We start from the raw sequence: 22,783 nt of genomic DNA, 5'->3' as shown, positions 1-22,783 counted from the left end.
CTGGCGACCTGTCCAGGGTGTACCCCGCCTTCGCTCATCAGCAGCCGGGATAGGCTCCGGCACCCCGCGACCCCGAAAGGGAAGAAGCGGCCAAGAAGATGGAGTTTTTTTCCTAACTGGAAGTGAAATGACTCTATTCCCGAGGCTCCGCCTGCCGCTGCGTGTGGCTACTGCACATTTTATGACGCCATTGGTGGCCGTTTTGGTTCAGTTATTCCACTCTCAGTTCATTTTGTATTCAGACTGAGGAATCTCAGAGTGAACCGAAGTTCAATCTGAATGAAAATGAACCAAGACTACATTGAAAAATGGATCCGAGAGCGGTTCCTGGTACAGGAAAATAGTTATCTCCTGCCAGGACACAGATTCTGGAAGGGGATAACTACCTCGGCACCACAGCTCCAGGAAGAAGGTGGGTGTGTGTTCGTTGTAGTCTGGGGGCGGAGCTTGCAGCACAGACTCTTCCTGGAGGGAGCTGCTGGTATCGATCTTACATCAGCACATTTCCAACCGCTCGTTTTCGTGGGTATGGGAGGGGCTGCTGCAGAGAGTGCAGGTTTTTTAGAGGATTACTCTAAAATGCATGAATGGACCAAAATACAGTTTTGGGGTTCTTTATAGAGAGGAATGAACAGTAAAAAGTAGAATTTTCATGGTAGGACCCTTTTAAAAGAACATAACATTCCCCTCCAAGAACTGCTATCTTGAAGCGGTTTAATAAAAGTCCCTTCATCAGAAATGTCAGAATGACTCCACTCTTTTTTAGTTATATTTTGATCTTGTACTGCACCACAATGCTACAATTTAAATGAAAATACCTAAAAATTAGAGTTTTTACAGGAGTTATTAAACATATTGAAATGAACCACATGACTCCACTAATTTAGATAACTCAAAATGATCAAATCATCAATGTTTTCTTTGACAGATGAAACTCATTCCATCAGATCAGCCACATCACTGCTCACAAGTCTCCCAACATTTAGAGAAGTGGTAAATAATGTATTTCTCATTTTACAAAAACATTCAAACGTCTTCTGCAGCTTCTGCACCTTCCTGACCACCATCTCAGCTCAGGGGACAGGGAGGCTAACAGCCAGAACTCCCGAGGGCTCTGACCAAATGGAAGGTCACTGCTCTGGCCCACTCCTTCACAGTTGGTGATCCACAGTAGCATGGACGACCTGGTTGACAGCAGGGAGCAAAGCTGAAGCAGAAAGTCCAAACTGAGGATCAGAGGTTGATTTACACGACTAGAACAGTGACACCACCACGAGGGACTGCTCCACAGAGGCTGGGAGTGGTGCACACAGCTCAGAGAGATTATGTTTCACGTTTCAATTAATGCCATTGGTTTACATGCCAGCTTACACACTACCAAACGGATGAGCTTCAAAAATGATGATCTATATCGTTTCACAAAAACACTCGTTATCTTTTTAAAAAAACGTATTTGTTGTCTAATTTAGCTATAGTCGATTACTGTTCTTGTATTCTTCCTCTTCTGTAAATTTCATGAGAAAAAAACAATTAACAGGTACTGGTTTTTAATTCGCAAGTCTCTGTATCGAAGAATTGAACGCTGGAACATGAGGTCACGTGACCGAATTTGGCAAGCTGATTGGCTGCAAGCGCTGTCTACAAGCATAGAGGAGCAGATTTCTGTATTATTACTTGACAATATGGAAATGAATATTGATTACCAATAATGCGATTTAATTATTTTAGTTCGTTTGATTAGCTTTCCAGCAATATCCCCCTTTTGTGATTTTGACAAGTAATGAGAAAGTTATGACGATTTAAAGACTAATCTAATCTTTGTCTCTATTTTGCTGTTTATTCAGGAATAAAATAATACCCTACTTTTAGAATGAAACACTGTATGATATTAACAAAACTAATACATGTTACAGAATGTGAACTGGATCAGATTCAAATCATATATACATTTTTGATGTATTTCTAAACAAATGTTTTTAACTCAAAATTGACTTGAATTGAGGAATTTAAAACATTTTTTAAAAAATGGAATCAAATCAACTCTGGAAATTATAATCGATATCCAGCCCTGCTACTTATAAATACATCAATAGTTTATGAACAAAACCATGGAAATCAAGCCTAAATGAAGTATGTCAGTCACATGTTTAAGAACACCTGACCTCATTAAATCTTTTACGTTAGATCCTAGTTAGCCACTGCATTTCTCTAAATGAATATATGAGGACTGTATTGCAGGACAGTGGAACGTGTCCATGCTAACACTGAACTGTTTCTGTCGTCTCTTATCATCAGGAGTTCTCTGTGTCCCATTTTTAAAGAAGCATCCAGGAGCTATCAACCATTGGTTTATTATTTGATCTATTTCAGTGTATTCTGGACTGCAGGGCAGGTATGTTTGCCCAGAGATTACATGTCAGACCAAAAGCTCTGCTTTGTGACTCTGACATCAACCACATGATTTAAACACATTATTCTAATTCATTTACTGCATTCAAAACCATTTCAAACCTTGAAAGTGTTTCTTTTTTTGTTTTTTCAGACCAACATGATAACTAGCATCTTGTGTTTCTCTCATAAAAATGATAAGAAATCTGAGTGTCTTTTAACTTCATGACGAGCTGTGCTGATACGTTTCTGGAATATTCAGGACAGGAATCAGTGTTTCTATGATGCGTTCTGTCAAAGCTTGAGGACACAGTCAGAGATCTGAGACCCTGGACTTCTGAAACTGGCTGTAGGTCGACATGCTGTCTGACTTCTGTCCAATCCTTACACCCAAGAAGGCTGTGAGTAGAAAAACATTCATGTTTTTCTTTTCATAGACAGAATTTGATTCGAACATTTCACAGCAGCCCTATTATTTAAGTCTCTGCTTTCTTGTTTTTTCAAGTTTAATCTCAAAATCTCCTAAAGGTTTTTTCTTGATAGTTAAAATGATGAAATAATTGTGATTTTCATTTTACAGATGATAAATCTGTTATACAAAAGTACAATTTAACATTCATTTTCTGAAAAATGTAAATGTTTCAGAAAAAATGCTTCATAAATGTGGATCAAGAAAACCTTTTATTTAAAAAGACAAAATGCTAAAGTGGTTCCACTTAGTCCCTATTTTATGTTAAAATTAGCATCTTAGATTTTTCTAAAATCTCTTTCTAAAAGTTAACAAATGAGTATTTGGAACTTTTTTGTGCACTATGTACTGGTGTGTGTTCTGGATTTGAATGGGACTGGAAACATATGTGTTGAAAATGATCATAAAAACGAATTTCATACGTTTTTAGGGCTTTTTTAAAGTAAGCAAATGTCTCTCCAGGTAATAGATCATTTGGGTTGAAAAGAAGTCTAACTCTGACCTAATATCTCTCCACTCTCTCAAAAACAGATTCATTTGTTCCAAATAAAATATTTTTTTCATCATTATAATGCTTTTATTTCCTGTTATTGCTGCAGTTTTCTACTTTTGTTGATGAACTAAACAGACCTGCACTCGTTTTTATTTTTCCATTTTATTGCTAACACAAAGGAGTGAATCTCCTGTCTACTATAAACGATCTCCGATGTCACTCTGTCCCTGAAAAAGTAAAAGAAATAAAAGGAGCGCCTTTTTGACATCACATCATACTACTGTGCTGCTCTCAGACTGACCAATCATCGCGCGAGAGGAGGCCCCATGCCGGCGCAGCCGTCCAATCAGCGCATAGCGTGAGCTCTGCTCACCTTCGCGTCACTTCTGATTGGAGGAGAGAGCGGCGGAGCGGGCGGGAAGCACAGCGCTGCTAATCAGAAAAGGCCCGTCTCTCTAATCATGAAATAATCATCAGCATCTCATCTGTCCGGGGAGTTGGGGAGCAGCAGGTTCAGGGCTTTTATTTTTATTTTTTCAAGTCAAATCAGAAAATCAGCACTGACCAAACTTCATTATTTTTATTATTTATTATTTTTTTTGTTGAGAAGTTTATCTTTTATATTTTTTAATTCATATTTTAAAGATGTGGACTTTTCTGGGAGTGGCAACTTTTACTTATCTTTACAAAAAGTCCAGCTCAGTGCTGTCCTACATCCCAAAGGAGGTTGTGATGATCACTGCTGTGTTTGTGGCAGCTGGACTGCTGCTGTGTTATGTCAGGTTTTTCCACGGCCAGAAGCTCACAGTCTTCCAGGTGGTTCATTTACCGTTCAGTGCCTTGTCTTTTTTACCTCTGGTTAACCACTTAGTCCCTGAGAAAGCCTCACAGAGGACCAACAAAGCAGAGAACGGCAGGAAAAAGGTAAGAGATGCTGCTAAAGGAAGGAGGGAGAGAAAAAATAAAAGCTGTCAATTTTAGATATTTTAATACAGGAGTGTCAAACTCAATCGCACAAGAGGCCAAAATCCAAAACACACCTTAGGTCGAACAGGATAAACATTGAACACTCTAAAAGAAAAAAATTAAAACCATAACGTTTTAACATAATTATGAACTAGATATATAGTATTACCTGTGATAATGCAAGTGTGAATGCTATAAACTGAATTTGGCTCCTAAAGATGGTAGCGCTGATAGCTGAAACTGATAACCAAAAACGTTGATAGCTGAAAGCTGATCACTGAAGCTGATATCCAGCTAAAATAACTAAAGGCCAAATTAGTCTAAAAATAAACTTAGGTGAGCCAAAACAGCTAGCATGTATCAGAAATATTAGCTAAACTCCAAAATAGCCTAAAAAAATCTTAGTAAATTCCAAACATAATCAAAAATCTATCAGAATACCCATTTTCAATACTTTAAAACTGTAACTTTTTAAAATTAGAATAATAAAAACACAGGAATATTATTCCAGAATAAATCAACTTAAACCTCAAATAACTTTTACTCTCCATAAAAATATATTTTGTCAAAATTATACAAGTTAGAAATAAGTGCAGGATAACATCGGGTCATTAATAACAATAAAATAAAATGATCTGGAGGGCCGGATAGAATTACTCGAAGGGCCGGATCCGGCCCCCCGCCTTGACTTTGACACATGTGCTTTAGTACATTTTAATTGTTGTAATATTTATCAATGACAGCAGCAAGGATAAATGCAGGTGATCTGTCTGCAGAGTAAGAGGAGGCGAGCAGAAACAGAGTCTTCTGCTGACCCCTGCTCGTCCGTCTGTGGGCCCTCTGTGGGCCTGGAGCCAGATGTGGTGATCGTTGGGGCCGGGGTGCTGGGCTCGGCCCTGGCGGTGGTCCTGGCCAGAGATGGGAGGAGGGTGACGGTGGTGGAGAGAGACCTGAAGGAGCCTGACAGGATCGTGGGGGAGCTGCTGCAGCCCGGTGGATTCAGAGCCCTGAAGGAGCTGGGGCTGGAAGGTCAGCGAGCAGCCTTTGGTACTCGGAGAGCAGCCGGAGATGGTTGGAGGATTTGTCACTCCGCCTTTCTCTGACCATTTTTGTTGAATGTGTCGGTGCAGTCAGAAAACTGTGAGGCAGAGGAACATGGAAACAGAACTAAACAGTTAACAAAGCCTTTCAAACCTTCGTTTTTAATGTTGTGAAGGGATCTATAAAGTAAGAGCTTTTTACAGTATTATGAGTTAAATGTTTTTATTAGTTTTAACTATATATTTTTAATAAAAGCTGTGAAGATAAGTTTCTACAGAAACTTTCTCCATGCAAACCAATATTTAATTATTTACATTATTCATATAAGCCAGGTAATCTTTAAACCTAAGAGTCATTTGGATCAGTTTCTTACTGACCGAACCCAACAGGAAACACAAAGTTACACTTCAGGTCCACAAAAATACACTTTATTTGTGTTTCTGTGGGCAATTCGTGCATAAAATGTTGCTTTTAGATATTTATATATAATATATAGATATTTATATATTATATATATATTTACAATAATTAAATTATAAAAGGGTTATACATTTCTACAAACAATAATAATTGTACTTTTAGTATTCATAAATTTTATAGTTTTTGAAATATTGAGCATAATATGCTCCATAGGAAATGAACATGAAATTGCTCAAATCTTTCAAAAACTTTGTACACTTTCAAACTTGTGCTAAAGACCCCATTCAAACTTTAAAATGTTTTTTAGGTTTTTTAGGGTTTTTTAATGTTTTATTAGGTTTTTTAATTTAGCAACATGCTAGCTGTTTTTTCCTATTTTAGAAATGTTTCCGTTTTTTAGGCTAATTTGAAATTCAGCTAAAATTTTAGCATTATGCTAGCTGTTTTGGTAAAATTAGACATTTTTTTTCATTTTTTAGACTAATTTGGAGTTTGGCTAATATTTTAGCATGCTAGCTGTTTTGTAAAAGTTAGACTTTTTCCCAGTGTTTTAGTCTAATTTGGAGCATGGCTAATATTTTCACATTATGCTAGCAGTTTCGGCAAAATTAGACAATTTTTTTCCAAATTTTTCAGGCTAACTTGAAATTTAGATAATATTTCAACTATCTGCTAGCTGTTTTTGCAAAGGTTTCCAGTTTTTTTTTTTTTTTTTTGCTTATTTGGTATTCAGATAGTATTTTAGTGAGATTTAGGCTTCAGCATTTTCAGCTATCAGCTCTATCAGCTTCAACAGCCACATTCAACTTACAGCATTCACACTAGCATTAAGTAAATGCCATATATATGGTTTTTCTCAGTTGTCCAATATGTTGAAAATATATCATAACAGACACATTTCAATTAACTAAAAAAAATGACCCAAAACTACAAACCTCTCTTTAATAGAAATCATTTTGTTTAAAGCCAAAGAGCCACAGTGGAGGAACAAATGACTGCTTTTTGACAGAGAGGCTTTTTAAATGTAGAGGTCTTCTTTTGTAACTGTTTGAGACTTTTATTGTGTTTTCTTCAACCACTTCCAACAAAATACATTTTTTCACCAGAACAATCATACATAACTTTAAACATTTATTAAAAAAAAGGTTCCCAGGGAAGATCAAGTTTAAGAAAACATCTCAGATTTCTTCTGATTTCTTCCTTTTCAGTCTTACTCCAAATCTTTGTGTAAAACCGCAACAAATACTTTTTGGAATAAAATGATTCTTTTTCATCTGCATCAGAGGACTAACTGTCTGTGTCTTGACTTCAGCTGCAGTGGAAGGTCTGGATGCCCACCAGGTAAACGGCTACGTGATCCATGACATGGAGAGCAGCAACCAGGTGGAGATCCCGTACCCGGAGGAGGAGGGGCACATCCAGTGTGGACGCGCCTTCCATCACGGTCGATTCATTTCAGGCCTGAGGAGAGCCGTCATGGCCGAGAAGAAGTACGGGGTCACCTTCCCTGACTGTTTTAGTGTTTAGCACAAAAAACGTATAAACCACTGATGATTACAGTGGCTTTAAGCTGCACAAAAAGGTGTTAAACAATCTCAGCTATATAAAGAGAGCGCTTCTAACGGTCCACTTCTGCCCCCTAGTGTCAGGCTCATAGAAGGCACCGTAAACAGTCTCCTGGAGGAGGACGGCTGCGTCACTGGAGTCCAGTACAAAGACAAGGACAGCGGAGAGCTGAAGGTGAGCAGCTGGATCCTCCCTCAGCAGAGGAGAGGCTGTTAGCAGTGACTCTGTGACGGAGCTGTGACTCTGTCCCACAGGAGATCCACGCCGCTCTCACCGTGGTGGCCGATGGCTGCTTCTCCAAGTTCAGGAAGAGCCTCGTTCCCGGAAAGGCCAAGATAAGCTCGCACTTTATTGGATGTCTGATGAAGGTATGCAGCACATTTGATTGATGTACAAAATAATTCATACTTTATAGGGCTGTGAATGTTGAAGCGATAACAGAACATAATTAATGCTTTTATATTTATTAATGGGTCCTGCTGTGCAGCTGAGAGATCAGCATCATAAAACTTCATCTAAAATAAACTTTTTTATATTCTGTGATTGAGATTTTATTACATTAGAGAGATATTATGGCATTTATTTGTGTTTTTTGGAAAAACTGATCTTTTATTTTAATAAATAAGACGGAGAATGAACATCAATCTGTCGGCTGTAATGCAGCAACAGCAGTGGACCTGCTATGAGGGGCGGAGCCTAACGGAGCTGTCTCCTATTAGAAATCCAACGAGGAAACCGACTATTGTTTTAGTATGGGATGGGGGCCGACATGAATTTTCCACAATAACAAGCATCGGCGTTGTCTAAAAATTGAGGAAACTCTCCGGTTCTCCGTGAAAGTCCCGCCCACCGACGTCACGGAAGGTGAGCAGATCAGAATGATCAGACACACCCCCACCTGTGCAGATTCCAGCCAAGCTGACCTGGAGTCCAGCTGGATCAAAATTCCCCCCAAAAATATTTAATTATTTTTCATAAACACAACAAAGAACATTTATGAGGGAAAAAAAGAAATTGATGAAAAAAAACAGAATTTTAGGAAAAATGTCAACCAGACATCAGTGAGAAATTCTTAATTTTGGGCTGTCTGGTGTGACTTTAGCCTGGATTTTTTTGTATTTTCATTCAAAAACGTGTTGATTAGTTTGTTGACTAATTTTATTCTTGTTGTTTTTATAAAACTACATCTAAAACTTTCATTATATGATGTAAAAACAGTTAGTCAAACATTTTCGGGGTTTCCACAGTAAAATGAATCACATTTTTCTAGGTGGAATATTCTGTTTTTGCATGATTTTATGTCTAGTGTGTGAATATAACATGGAAAAATGACACAATGAAGGTTGTGTCACATAGGAGAGGTTGTGCTGATTAAAATGAGACCAAATAAGTAGCAGGTAGTATTTCAAATAGAAAATACAGAGGTCAATTCAAAGAGACAGAAACTGAGTTTTAGACTTCAGGTTCCAAAGGGTTAAAAATAAATGTTCTAAATGTACAATTTTTTGTTTGATTTCATATTATGATTATTACAGATAAGTGGCTGGCCAAACTGTAACTAAAAAAAAACAACAGAGTTTAATTGCGATTAATTTTTTCCAGATTTGTGATTAATTACTTAATTTTTTTGAATCGGTTCTCGACACTGATCGAGACTCAGCTGCACAGCTGAGTATTGATTTGGGAAAGTGTTGCTGTGAATATGATCAGACACAGGCCCGGCCCTGGGCTGCATGGCGCCCTAGGCGAAACAGGATTTCTGGGGCCCCCACTCCAAACACACACACGAATATCACTGCACACAAAAAGAAACACTGTAGCTACCTAGAATATGTTAAAATAAGTATTCATTTAATTTATCTCTCAAGAATAAAAATATAATCACATAAAAGCTTTTCAGCTTTCAGCATCTGCAGTGTTTAAGGTTTAAAGGTTTCCGTTGTTAAGGGATTAAAAAGAGGAGGAAAAAAAATTATATCGCCTAAAAGAAGAGTATTTTTTTACCAAAATTAGGGGAGGATTCTGAGCAAATTAATGTAAATAAAACAAACAAATCTCTGCTTTGAGACCATTTTTCCTCCTCTTCCTCTCTTTTTTGACCTTAAAGCTGTCCCTGAGAGCTTGTTTTACTGTTTTTCATCCTTAAAGTTTTAAAGAAGCACTAATAGATAACACTGCGTGCCACTCCTCCTCCACCTAGTTTCGACAGGGGGCGCGTGAGGCAATGGGGCGGTGCAGCACCAGGCAAAATCAATGATTATGTTAAACTTTTGAGTTATTTTTAGTAATGGTTTTAATTATTAGCTGTTTTTTTTTTACATTTTTGCACCAAATGAGTGGTGTGTTAAAGTGTTAAAAAAAAAAAAAATATTGCAGTTTGGCACCCCCTCCAGCAGATGGTCCCCTAGGCGACCGCCTAGCTTGCCTATGCCCAGATCCGGCCCTTATCAGACATCAGACAACAAACCAAAAAATCAAAAAAAACAACATTCATCAGTCCTCTTTAATATTTAACAAATAAAAACAAAAGATGAGATCAAACTGAGACAAAGAGGAGAAAGGATCCACACTGACCGAGTCACGGGGGGAATGTGCTGTCAGTCTCGTCCTAAATGTCCTTGTAACTTAATCTTGTCCCGTTGACTCCCCAGGACTGTCCGCAGTTCAAACCTAACCATGCTGAGCTGGTGCTGGCCAACCCCAGCCCCGTGCTGATCTACCAGATCTCCTCCTCCCACACCAGGGTGCTGGTGGACATCAGGGGGGAGCTGCCTCGCAACCTTCCCGAGTACATGGCAGAGAAGATACACCCACAGCTGCCAGGTAACGCCAACAAGACCAGTGTTGTTTGTTTTCAAGGAGTTATGCGTAAGAATTGATTCACAGCAGCCTTTAGTCTAGAGAAGAAGACCTGCAGTTGAACTACTGAGGCGAGATGCAGGAATCCGTCTGCTTCCTCCCCAGAGGAACGCACAGCTGAGGCTTTGACATTCAGAAATATCAAAGCAGGAAAATCAAAGCAGCTCCAATAACCTTGACTGAGGTCCAGTCGGCCCCGCTGATGCATTGAGAAGCAGACGCCAAAAGAAAAGGCTTTTCCCCGTGTTGGTTCCCAGCATGCACCTGCAGGGTTTCAGTTCTAGACTAGTGACAGGCCTCCTGCTTTCTGTCCTTCTTTCTCTGCACAGAGCACTTGAAGGAGCCCTTCATGGTGGCGCTGCAGAACGACAGACTGCGCTCCATGCCCAGCAGCTTCCTCCCTCCCTCCCCCGTCAGCAAACCAGGTACTGACGTCCGGCGGGACGCAGATGTTCACTCCAAATTTGTGCAACACATTTATTATAAATTTAAAGGGTAAAAAACAGTAAATCAACTTTTTTTGTCTGTTGATCTCTATCAATGGGACTTTAAAAGTGCTTTCTGTTGGTCATCGACACATTTTTGACAATTTAAAGAAAACTTGTTTGATTCTTGAAGCTATGGTCTAAAACACAAAGTCAAGGGTAATTCTATCTTCATTTTATTTTACTGTTATTAATGGATGTTATCTTGCACTTATTTCTAACTGGTATAATTTTGACAAAATAAATGTTTCTAACATAATAAAAGTTATTTAAAGTTTAGGGTGATTTATTCTGGAGTAAAATTCCTGCCTGTTGTTATTCACAGAAATGTTAAAAAGTTAAAACTATATGTGCTGCCCCCTACAGGCTGAAACAAGATATTACAGTTGGATTTTCTGATTGGTCAATTACTTTTAGTCTCACATCATTTCAGTGTAGAAGCCCCGCCCATCTTTAAACGCTAGAGAGTTGAAGAAATGAAAAATAACATCGGTGCACGTCTCCATGTCTGGGTTCAGATCTCCCAGTGAGGAGGATTAGCTGTCGGGCCGCCAGGGGAAGGCAGTACAGCAACCCAAAAGGGTCAAAAATCACCAGGAAAAGCAGGCATGGAGGTGCCTCACCTACCCAAGTACCTATGATAATAACAATAATTCGAAATATTTAAATGTTCCCACAGTTGGTTTCAATACTACAATTAATAAAAAAAAGTTTAATTTTAACTTTTTCATTTGAGATTTAATTTGGACATGGGGGAGGTGATGATGGCATATTCAGCATTCTTTTCTCTGCTTTTGTAGATTTGGTCTCCAGACATGTAAATGGAATCAGAAACTACATGTTTTCTAATTATTGTTTATGTTCAAAGCTCAAAGATGTGTTTATGTTTTAAAGCTTTTCTAAAAAGTAATTTCAGGCTTTTCTCTTCTTGTTCTTTTTTTTCTCTTTTTACTGATCCAAAAAATGATCCAAACCGTGAATCTGAAACCGTGAGTGTTGTGATCTGTTACACCCCTAGTTGGAGCTCTCTCCTTGACGCAGGAGAGCGGTGGAGCTTGCTTGCTAGCTAAACCGGCCCTTGGAGAGCTGGCTGGCCGGCAGACAGAGTGCGGCTGTAGGATGAGGAGGCAGCCTGCTTGGGCCTCAAGAACATTATGATTCATTTATTTATTATTTTCATTAAGACAATAATAAAAAGATGCTTTAGTTACCTCACGCTAACCTCACCGTCACGTATCCAGACCACACCTCCCTGGCTTAGCCCGCCTCCACCAGCCCCGCCCCCTTTTTTGCATTTTTCAAATCTTTCTGTGAACTGTCCCGTTTGGTTACCCTTTAAAGTTTTTATCAAAAAGTTGTTGTTTTTTTTTGTACACAAGACCAAAAATGACAAATCCTTTCAGTTTCATTCCAGTAAAGCGTGACCGGTTATTTATTTTTGCAGGTGTGCTGCTGTTGGGCGACGCCTACAACATGAGGCACCCTCTGACGGGGGGAGGGATGAGCGTCGCCCTCAACGATGTTCGGATCTGGAGGGGTCTGCTGAAGAACATTCCAGATCTGTATGACGACGCCGCCCTGCTGCAGGTGCTCTAACGTTTCTCACAGAACACGGCACAAATGTGTCTGGAAATCAGTCAGAAATGGGGGCGTAATGTGAGTTGTGTCCTGGACGTGCCGATGCTCTTACACCGCTTCATTTTCTGCTCTTTTCTCAAAAGGCAAAGAAGAAATTCCACTGGGAACGCAAGTCATCCCATTCTTTTGTGGTGAATGTGCTGGCCCAGGCCCTGTACGAGCTGTTTGCAGCCACAGACAGTGAGTCTGTCTGCCTCTGCGCCGCACAGACAGACTGCTGAAAACGTCTCATCATCTCCTCTGCTTCGTTTAGGCTCTCTCCATGAGCTCAGAAAGGCCTGCTTCCAGTACTTCAAGCTCGGTGGAGAGTGCATTTCTGGACCCATCGGACTTCTCTCTGTGTAAGCATCAGACTCCTCACTATAGACTCTTTTCACGTGACGTCGGACAAAATGATGAGTGTATAAAGTAACTTCAGCTTTATGGGTTTAGAACGGCAAAGCTGATCGCTGAAAGCTGTTTAAAGCAATGCTAGCTGCTAATTTAGGCTTTAGTTGTTTTTTCTTTGTCCATAGGGCTGGGAATTAGAGAAATTGGTCTCAATTTTTCATATGCAAAAAAGGTCCTAAAAGTCTTAAATTTTGCTTGAAAAAACGTGTAGGAACCCTGTCTAATGATTCTCTGTGGGCAGGAAATCCTTTTCCAGACTTAAAAATCAGTTTTTTTATCTGCAGCCTCACATTTATAGATGTTTACTCAAGGTTTTGCAGCTTTTCTCTTAAACATATTGTTTTGACTTTTAAACATGTTTTTTGTTTGTTTCCAGACTGACACCGAAGCCCATGACTCTCATTGGACACTTCTTTGCCGTGGCGCTCTACGCCATCTATTTCAGCTTCAAGTCTGAATCCTGGAGCACCAAACCTCGAGCTCTGTTTAAGAGCACGGCCATCCTGTACCGAGCCTGCACCGTCATGTTCCCGCTCATCTACTCTGAGCTCAAACACCTGCTTTACTAGGGAGCTGAGCACGTGGACGCACAAACGTTTGAGCAGGTGTGGTGATCCACCTGTCAAATCCCAGCGCTTTGTATCGTTTTTACAGAAATTTAACAAAACTCAACTAAAGTGGACTTAAAAACTCAAAGCCTTTGTTAATCAGAATGTGCCTGTCTGCGAAAAACAAACTTTAGCTCAGGAATTAGCCAAAAAAAATGTCAATTTTCTGCTTTTTTAGTTAAAATGATGAAGAAAGCACAAAATAGGATGTCAGACAATAATAGAATCATGTTTATTCTGTTTTTCAAATGTGTTTTTCAGAGTATTTTTTTATCCTTTTGCTGTGCAAAATATCCGTGGTACTCTATGTTTTGAAAGACTTTGTTCTTCAACATGTTAAAAATACTAGTTGTGTTTCTCTGAGGTATCAGAACTGTGAGCGGCCCCCGCATGACGCTCAGGAGGGTCTTGTCCTGCGCTGACGGGGCCTCGAGTGCTGACTCGTGTCTGCGTTTGCAGGTTGGAAATAAAAGGAAGAGGTTGGAAGTACTACTGTCTTGTTGCGACTTCAACACTTTCAGCAAAGGAAATGCACTGGTGGTAAAAATAAGATAAAAAAAATCCCCAAAGTGTTTTTTTTATATTAGAACAGAAAAGTCCGCAGGTTTTAAACGTTCATCCACCAGTAGATGGTGCTCAGTGACAGCTGGCAGAGCCGCCCTCTTGATTAAAGCCCCCTGCTGTGCAGCACAATTTAAATAGAGAACTCATTACAGCGGAATAAGATGAGTTTACCCAATAAAAGCCCTTAAAGGTTTCGCTGCAGTTCCCACCCCCCTGGGTCTGAAGTTTCTTCTTTTATTCCTTACCAGCTCCCGATAAACATCACAGTTTGGCCGAGGATCACAGCAGGCTTCCCACGCTCAAGAACTAACAAGTACCTCAGAGAGAATGAGGATCCTCTTCAAATCAGGAAGGTCACAGGAAAACTCCTCCAAACACGTTTCAGCTTCTGTCAGGTTGGGTCTGCAGGAGCAGATGTTAGAAAAGCTGCATTTACAGCTTCAACCACCAGAGAAGATCGACTGGAAAGTCAGAGATGCTTTCACCGTCACATTTCTGTTATTACTACTGATATGGGTTTACAGCATTCACACTGTAGATTCAATTTATTTATTTCTGAAATTATTATTTTTCTTTTGTAGGTTTTTTGGATGTCGACAACTCTCAAGCTCTTGTTTATTATATATATATATATTATTCAGCTAAAACTTCAGCAACAATTTTGTCTTTCTCTGTTTTTGGGATACTTTGGAACATAGCTAATATTTATCTTTGTGTTAGCTGATTTGGGTAAATTAGACATTTTACCTTTTTTTTTTTAACTAATTTTGCATTTAGCTAATATTTCAGCTGCATGCTAGCTGCTTAGGCTTATTTTGGCTTTTTTCTGTTTTGGGGATAATTTGGAGCATAGCTAATATTTTATTGTCATGTTAGCTGTTATGACTAAATTAGAAATTTCACCTTTTTTTTTGACTAATTGGACATCCAGCTTATATTTCAGCTACATGCTAGCTGTTTGGCTTATTTTAGAATTTTCTCAGCTTTTTAGGCTAATTTGGAATTAAGCTAATATTCCAGCTACGTGGGAGCTGTTTTGGCTAATTCAGACATTTCACCTGTTTAAAATTTTTAATTACATTTTTTTTTCAGTTCTTTAGGCTAATTTAGCATTTCCCTAATATTTTAGCTAGATATCATCTTCAGCAGTTTCAGCTTTTAGCTTCAGCCATTTAATCTATCTTTAGTGCTTTTAGCTATTAGCTTCAGGGTTTTTAGTTATCAATTTCAGCATCTTCATCAGCCAAATTCAGCTTACAGCATTCACTCTAGCATTTTCTCAGGTAATACTATTTCTACTTTTTAGAATGTTTTAGTATTATTTTTTCTGTGAAGATTACACAAATGAATTATTTTACATTTTCCTATGTGTGGCTTTCTGGAAAAACGTAAATGTTTAGATTGTGATAGTTACAATTTTTCTGACCAACCCCGGCCCCACATCAGAGAAGAAAACACTTATAAGGAGCTCACAAGAAAAAATTTGAGGACCCCTGGCTTAAATTAAATGTTGTTTTCTAGGACATAGTTTCTGTAGAGCGGCAGGAATTCTTTAGAAATTCACCTCTGAGTTGTGGGCAGGACTGTTAGTGCAAAAGTGACGCCGCCCCCCTGTTCCTCACTGTGTTGCTGAGAGTTCTCTGTTTACATTTTCTCCTGCTAGCTTACAGCCCCTCATGTCCCTAACCTAACATGAACAAAAACAGGGATCAATATCAGCGCCAGGAAAACAAAGACGTTCATGTGGATGCCTCAGAATGGGGAGGAGTCATTTCAATCACAAATACCTTTTTCCAACAGCATTTCTTTTGTTCTGCTCTTGAGTTACATCAGTTTGAACAAAGAACTATTCAGGAATGCAATTTGAATCCTAATGTTCTGAATACATGTTCTCCATCATGAGAAAAACATGTTATATACAATTTACACCGGAATGGGTTTTTAAATTGTTTGATCTTTTCATCTGCCTCCATTGTTGGATATAAAGGTCACATGTTTCATATTACATTTCCTCGTCATGGAGTTATAGGTTTGAAGCCCCGCCTCCATCAGAAGCTCATTTTGGCTTTTTCTCAGTTTTTAGGCTAATTTCTAGCATAGCTAATATTTTATCTTTATGCTAGCTGTTTCGGCTAAATTAGACATTTCACCAGTTTTTGTCTAATTTGGCATTTAGCTAATATTTCAGCTACATGCTAGCTGTTTTGACTAATTTGGGCTTTTTCTCAGTTTTTCAAACAAGAGAATCAAACGTGTCTGTGCGAGTGTGTTTTCACTGAAACTGAGCCGCTGCTGAGAGCAGACCGACAACTGAATCATTACAACAATTAATTCAACTTTATTGTTAATTATACATCACTGATACATTGTTCTGGTGAAACAATCGGAAGAATTCTCCATGTTCTATCTGTGACGTTCCACAAGGACACAAATACTGGTGTGGAAGACCAGAATAAAGGGTAAAGGGCTCCACGGGGGAGGGTCACGGCCTGTACAGCCTCCTGTTCCTGTGCAGCATCCGCCGGCCGACACGTGAGGAGAACTCAGACCTGCTGCGCGGCGGATCGGCCTCCTACCACCGGAGACCTGTGTGGGTGATTCCCCGTTCACTCCGGCAGCAGCAAACTTCCCACCAACAGTTCTCGTTGGGATCTAAACAATAAAAAATTAAAAAAAAAAAAAAAAAAGACTGTACAGCTACTGCTAGGAGAATTTAAGAATCTGGTCTCATCACTTTCACACCAGATTAAAGTGCTAGAAGCAACCCACCAATCCACACTTTTGTTTATATATATATATATATATTTATATAGCATTGTGTATTTTTATATATAGGAACAAATCTACTATTTTAACATTAATTTACAGGGTAATATACATTATATAGTAACAGCTGAAATATCAGCACAAAGATATCACTGTCACACTCAACAGCAACATATATACAATTATATATCCCCATATATAATCATATATACCTGTATACAATTGTCATATATGCATGTAAAACAGATAACCACGTCTCAGGCTTTTTAATTCAATTGTGTATCAAGAAAAAGCTTTGCCAGTTTCTCTCTTGAAGAGCGACGGGCGGCGGCGAAAGTGCCACGACCCACGGGTTATTTGAGGTCACAGGACAGTTATTTGCATATTCCACAAATCTATTGCAACACGTTACTGTCTACGAACAGTACAGCTCGCGTCCCGCGAGAGGAGCCGGCGATAACTGGACTCACACGTACACCCACTGAACAGAACGTTACGACGATGGATGGTCTGATTATAGCTATGTGCTTTCCCATGGTGTGCTGTGACGGTGAACGACGGGAGGACTACGATACACGATACTCAATATGTTACGCCTCAAGCCGGAACGGAGCCGCTGCACACGCGGCAGACGCCCTCGGAGTTCCTCTTCACCGCGTCCAGCTGCCGGTGAGCCTTTTTGTCCCGTTTCTTTGGATACTCCACACTCGAGAATAAAGGAATGTGTTCAGCGGCGCTCCTCAGCCGGGTCTCAGAGCACAGAGAGCGGGCAGACTTCTGAGAGGGCGCCAGGAGCTACTCGAGGTTCTGATCGGGTTCAGGGGGCGGTCCAGTCTCCTTGCAGCGCCCCCAGCCCTCATTTCCAAATGCTGGTCCCGCCCCCCCTCCTCTCAGCCCTCCTACTCTGCAAAGACGCTGCACAAGGCTGTAACAAGATACACACAAAGGTAATTTTCCACAAAGAAAAACAAAGCTCCGTAATAACTGCAGTAGTAACGCACAACAAGCATCCGACAGCTGGCCTCCAGACTGGGGAGTCCTGGTGATGTGCAGCCAGGTTTGGGGCGTCGCAAGTGTTCAAAAACGAGGACTCCTCAGTTTGTCCTTCACCTTTTTTCTTTATTCCCATGTTTTGTAGCGCTCTGTTATTCAAAAGCCCAGATCTCAATGTCCTGCACGAAGAAATCCTCCTTTTTGGAGAGCATGGGGTTCCCGAATGTCTTACAGGAGTGACTCCTGCCGTGGTAGAGGTCTCCGTCCAGCCACAGGCCGAACTCGCCGCTGGAAGAGAAGCACAGCGAAACCGCAGAGCTTAAAATGACATCACAGCTCCTGCTCAGTGGTTCTAAGCAGAGGTCCCCAAACCACGGCCCACGGGCCGGACCCGGCCCCCAAAATGTTTTGGCTAAATTAGACATTTTCCCAGTGTTTTCAGGCTAATTTGGCATTTAGCTAATATTTCAGCTACATGCTAGCTCTTTTGGCTAATTTAAGCTTTTTCTCAGATTTTTATGCTAATTTGAAGTTTAGCTAATATTTCAGCTACATGCTAGCTCTTTGGGCTAATTTAGGCTTTTTTTCCCCCAGTTTTTGGGCTAATTCTGAGTTTGTTTTTTTACTTGTCCTGTCCAACAGCTACAGATACAGATACAAACCGAGAGCCTATTATGTTGTGTACATTTTACTGTCACAACAGGAGTTATTTATCTTCTGACACACAACGTGTATATTTGTATAAACCCCTTTTGTATTTTATGCTAAACTTTATTTATATTGATCATGTTTGAGTCTTTTTTTTTTTTGGACCAGATGGGGAAGGGGGGGGGTAAAAGAGTGGAATTTTGGAAGAAAAGAAGGTGGTAACAGAGGGTAGTACCATCATAAAATAACCAGCTATAAATAACAGTTATTCATTTATTGAAGGTAGTGCTATATATCTATTTTTAAAAGTGTTTTAGTATTATTTTTTTCTGTGAAGATTACAGAAATTATTTTTTTTAAATTTAACTATGTGAGGCTTTCTGGAAAACCATAAATGTTTACATTTACATTGTGATTGTGACACTTTTTCTGTTATCCTACAAACCGACCCCGGCCCCCCATCAGAGAAGAAAACAGTTATGTGGCCCTCACCAGAAAAAGTTTGGGGACCCCTGGTAATGTATGTAAATGCACATGAAAGCAAACTTTCTCTAAGTGACTAAAGTTCTCCAAAGCGCCCCACAGCTGAATCTGAGAGCATCTCAGAGACATTTCTCAGGAAGAGCCTCACCTTCCTCCACCAAAAGCTAAAGAGTCCATGTCCCCCTTGATGAAGAACATGTTGTCTCCTGTCCATTTGTACACCTGCAGAGACCACAGCAGCACCATCAGCACAGGAAAAGGAAACAGATGAAACCTTCTGGGACTGAAAGTGCTGTACCTCAAACTCGGGATAGAAAGAGAAAAGGAAGGTCTCTCCTGTGCCGTAGAAGCCGTCGCTGACCTTAAAGGGTTCAGAAGCCAGAGCACCAAACACCTGAGGAGTTTTAGAACCCTGTTAACATCATGACGCACATCTGCAGAGCCTTGCAGCAGAACCTGCAGCTGACCTGGCCGTCGCTGTCCTTAATCACCATGAGCACCGGGGTGTCCTGGCCCTGCATGGCTCTGTACAGCGTCTTAATGCTCATGCCATGCTTGGCCGTACCAAATGCCAGCCTCCAGGGGTACCCAATGGTCCGTGGGGGAAGATTCTTGGCAAGCTGCGAACAAAAAATACGGTAAAAACAATATCAGGATGGAAATAAATTGAACAAGGCCAGCGAAGCTCAATTTCCTGTGTGGCGACCTTTAAACGGTCTGTGCTTAAAGAGAAGGCTCAAGGAGCTGCCAGCAGATTTAGAGGAGGCCCATCAGCAGCTGGAGGTCACAAGAGAACAAGCCAGAAAGGGAAGTGGAGCAGCACCAACGGATACCAGTTACTACGGTGTCGGCTGAATGGCTGCTGAATGGAACAGAACTAGCTTTAAACATTCAGGTCCTTCTGGACCGATTGGTCAGCCTGTCCTCTGTTTTCTCTCTGCTCGCCTCACTCTCCAGAGGTGGAGTGAACCCACATCATGCTAGCGGTGCACAGAAGGGGGGAGTTTGGCCTTCTGCAGGACAAACTCTGTTGTCATCTCAAACATGCTTATTGTTTGATGTTTTAAACATGGTAGATGTTATTTGCACGTATTTACTTTCAACCAGGACAAAAACTGATGGAAATTCATGTGGGTAACATGTAAAATGTGTGGTCATGTTGCTGTGCTAGCAAAGCAGCAAAAAGCTACTTTAACAGCCTCAAATGTTGTTGTCCCACCACACCATTTACTGCTATTATCACTGTTTTTTAATCTTTACAGTTTGGCAGATGTATTTGATGTTATGATCCAAGTTCTGAAGTTTTAAAATGTTTCTAGCATCAGCTAAAGATGCTAGCTGGAGCCTTACTCTCTAATTACTATGAAATGGTCTATTTGAAGGTAATATTCGAATACTATTGAGATGTATTTACCATGTATGTAATCCAAAACTACTAAAAGCTGTAGTTTAATTTGACAATGTGGTAAAGGTTTTTTTTAGCACTTTGAGGTTTTTTTAATAGGGAAAGGGCTTTACTACTAAACTTTATCAGTCAATCACGCCATTAAACTTCATTCTTCTCCCTCATTTCTGGTCTTGGATGACAATGATTTACAAGCTCTTTTATATCGATTTTAGCACAGAGGCAAAGTCAAAAATCACAGATATTTAGAAGTTGTTCATTTGACAGCAATGCATTACCTGTAGAAGTAGAAGGCGCAATTCTTGCTCTATTAACAGATTAATCTTAATAGATAATAAATATTTAAATATACCATAGAATCGATTATTTTCTAAGCTTTAATTCGAGCCATAATTTATAAAAATCAGTTAAGAAATGAGAGAGCTAGCCCGATTTTCGTGGTTGTTGTCTGCCTGTCCTCCATGTAAACAGCAGCGTTCTGCTGCCATGACTCAATGCATAGCCATGGCGCCTGCGAGCGCACGTCTCTGTCTATGGGAGCGAATAGGCAAGGGCCGATCCTGTAATATATATCAATGGTTGTGATATAAATGTTCAATCATCTCTGAGGAGATCTGCTGGAAAAGCCTGCTCTGTACTTTAGTGACCTGATAAAGTCTTTCTATAAAACTGAAACATCCAGACATGTTTCAGTCTCATTGCTGTCCTAGAACCTGTTCATCTGACAGAACATTAACCAGTCTTGAACAGGCAGAAGATTAAAAACGACATCAGCAGAAACCATCTCAGCAGAGATCCATTCATGTTGAGGTGCATGTACCTTCTCGATCTGCTCAGCCTCCAGCAGATCACTGGGTTCAGTGAGGTTGGGTTTGAAGCTCTCGGGCTCCAGCTCAGCTTTGATGGACGTGCCCTGCTTGGAGTTCACCTCTTCCTTGGTTGTAATCTGGAAGTGCAAATGCCAGTTAGCGGTCCATTTATGACTGGGCTCTTAACTATTTAGTCTGCATTACATCAGGCGATTGACTTCAAACAACAAACAAAGCTGTGTAAACAGCTGCAATTATCGACAAACAACTTACAAGTGAAGGCAGATAATGATCTCTACGGAGCGTACAATGCTCTGCTGGCTGCATGTCAGGGATAGAACACTAAACCACCTCAGAAACTGAACTCAAATATGGAGAGATTCAGCTTTTTCACAGCCAAAATGGTGTTTTTCCCCACCAACAGTCGGATGAGGAACAGATGAACAACATCATCATCATCTCAACCAAACAGCATAGAAGCTGCTTGAGAGCTGAGAATGCAAAGAGAATTAAAGTCAAGCCAATGAATAATTTGTACTGCTGTTCCCTCACATTTTCTTTCTCCATAACAGGGGCTTATTGTGGGGCATTTTGCATCTGGTGGCTCGTGTTTCAGCCCTCTTTATTGTTCTGTGAAATCATCAGTCATGCTGTAAGGGGAGTCTGGCGTCCCCACTCACACCAACTCTGCGGCTTTCTTCCTTCAGCATCTCCGGGTAACTGAGAGCTTAAAGATCACTCGCTGACATAAAAACATCCTAACCTAACTGTCGGGGTTAGTGTGCAACAGCAGCACCAACAAAAGCCCCAAAACCTGCAGCCTGAAGGAGGTTTGTGGGGGTGCAGACGGCTGCAGAGCCGGGCAAAGCATAGAGGGGCACCTGGAGTCGTTTGCAGAGCGAGCGCAGATCCTCGCTGTTTAGAGCATCGACCCGACGGTGGTACTCCATATGAGACACTACCTGGTAGTACAAACACAGGAACAAGTGCATCAAACTGCCACGTCTAATGCTGAAGATTGGAAGAAAACAAATCATTATTGTTATTACTTTTGTTTGCATGTCTGTGTAATGTGTTTTTTTTCTCGGCAACAGATTCAGATGAGGACGCACTACTGCAGAGGCGAGAGCGCAGACAGAACTCGCCCAGGCTGTTTGTCAGCAACAACAAATCAGAACTACAACCCAGACAGAGCAACACAATGACTCACTGAGCATGGCACGGCAACACAATCTCCACAGACGACGACTATTAGCTCTCAGCATCATAGGCTTCTGCAGGAGCTCTCACAAAGCAATGGAACATGTAGAGATAAATACTGAAGAACCTGCCGACTGTACAAGAGAAACTTTGACTCATTTTCATTGGTTGTTTCAAAGCAGCAGTTGAGGAGGAACTCCTTTTGTTACTTCTACATAGGGGTGTAATGATTATTCAAACACTGATTCAATTCACGTCATAACTTGTGGCTGAAGATACGATTCATAGTCGATATTGGTTTATTCTGAGCCAACCTATTCACTGGATTCAGGACTTCTTTACCCTAAACTTCCACCAGTGTGATTCAGAGAGAAATACCTGGTACTGAACAGTGCAGGGGAAGTTTTACAGATTCTTGTATTTCTTTAAGATAATACATTTTATTTACAAACACAAAAGTAAACAAAAATGAATGACAAATCCATTAACATGTTAGTTTGATAAACTTCAGCCCAATGTTGTTTTTCCACATCAGAATAATACAAATTATTAGAACTAGGGCTGCCCCGATTAGTCGACTAATCGAATATTA

At 40.4% G+C, this 22,783-nt stretch overlaps 2 protein-coding genes across 4 annotated transcripts in view; one reads left to right on the top strand and one right to left on the bottom strand.

Annotated features, from left to right (window-relative positions):
• Positions 1 to 3,589: 3,589 nt before the first annotated feature.
• sqlea (squalene epoxidase a) lies at positions 3,590 to 13,812 on the top strand. The gene is made up of 11 exons (XM_024268398.2): positions 3,590 to 4,274; positions 5,093 to 5,345; positions 7,090 to 7,267; positions 7,421 to 7,517; positions 7,598 to 7,711; positions 9,995 to 10,166; positions 10,532 to 10,627; positions 12,132 to 12,274; positions 12,409 to 12,505; positions 12,579 to 12,666; positions 13,092 to 13,812. The coding sequence occupies exons 1-11, from the start codon at positions 3,996 to 3,998 to the stop codon at positions 13,282 to 13,284; spliced, it is 1,710 nt and encodes a 569-aa protein (XP_024124166.1). The 5' UTR covers positions 3,590 to 3,995; the 3' UTR covers positions 13,285 to 13,812.
• A 2,397-nt stretch (positions 13,813 to 16,209) lies between these two features.
• The window catches only part of oxr1a (oxidation resistance 1a), a 219,761-nt gene continuing 213,187 nt past the window's right edge, over positions 16,210 to 22,783 (bottom strand). For 2 of the 3 annotated variants that reach the window (XM_024267094.2, XM_024267096.2), the window contains 6 exons: positions 21,873 to 21,953; positions 21,003 to 21,128; positions 19,245 to 19,397; positions 19,076 to 19,171; positions 18,926 to 18,999; positions 16,210 to 17,934 (listed from right to left, as the gene is read on the bottom strand). In XM_024267094.2, coding sequence (XP_024122862.1) covers positions 17,799 to 17,934; positions 18,926 to 18,999; positions 19,076 to 19,171; positions 19,245 to 19,397; positions 21,003 to 21,128; positions 21,873 to 21,953 — 666 coding nt within the window. In that variant the 3' untranslated portion in view covers positions 16,210 to 17,798. The remainder of the gene's footprint in view (positions 17,935 to 18,925; positions 19,000 to 19,075; positions 19,172 to 19,244; positions 19,398 to 21,002; positions 21,129 to 21,872; positions 21,954 to 22,783) is intronic. The other variant, XM_024267097.2, reaches the window with a different exon arrangement.

This window comes from Oryzias melastigma, linkage group LG16 (assembly GCF_002922805.2).
Source record: "Oryzias melastigma strain HK-1 linkage group LG16, ASM292280v2, whole genome shotgun sequence".
In the NCBI taxonomy this organism is placed as follows: Eukaryota; Metazoa; Chordata; class Actinopteri; order Beloniformes; family Adrianichthyidae; genus Oryzias; species Oryzias melastigma.
This window is presented reverse-complemented; position numbering and strand designations above follow the sequence as displayed.

Bases quoted from the DNA above. Each gene is read 5' to 3' on its own strand.
- sqlea (XM_024268398.2), top strand. From the start codon at position 3,996: ATGTGGACTTTTCTGGGAGTGGCAACTTTTACTTATCTTTACAAAAAG. The intron at 7,712-9,994 runs GTATGCAGCACA...TTGACTCCCCAG, and splicing joins TTATTGGATGTCTGATGAAG to GACTGTCCGCAGTTCAAACC. The intron at 10,628-12,131 runs GTACTGACGTCC...TTATTTTTGCAG, and splicing joins CTCCCCCGTCAGCAAACCAG to GTGTGCTGCTGTTGGGCGAC.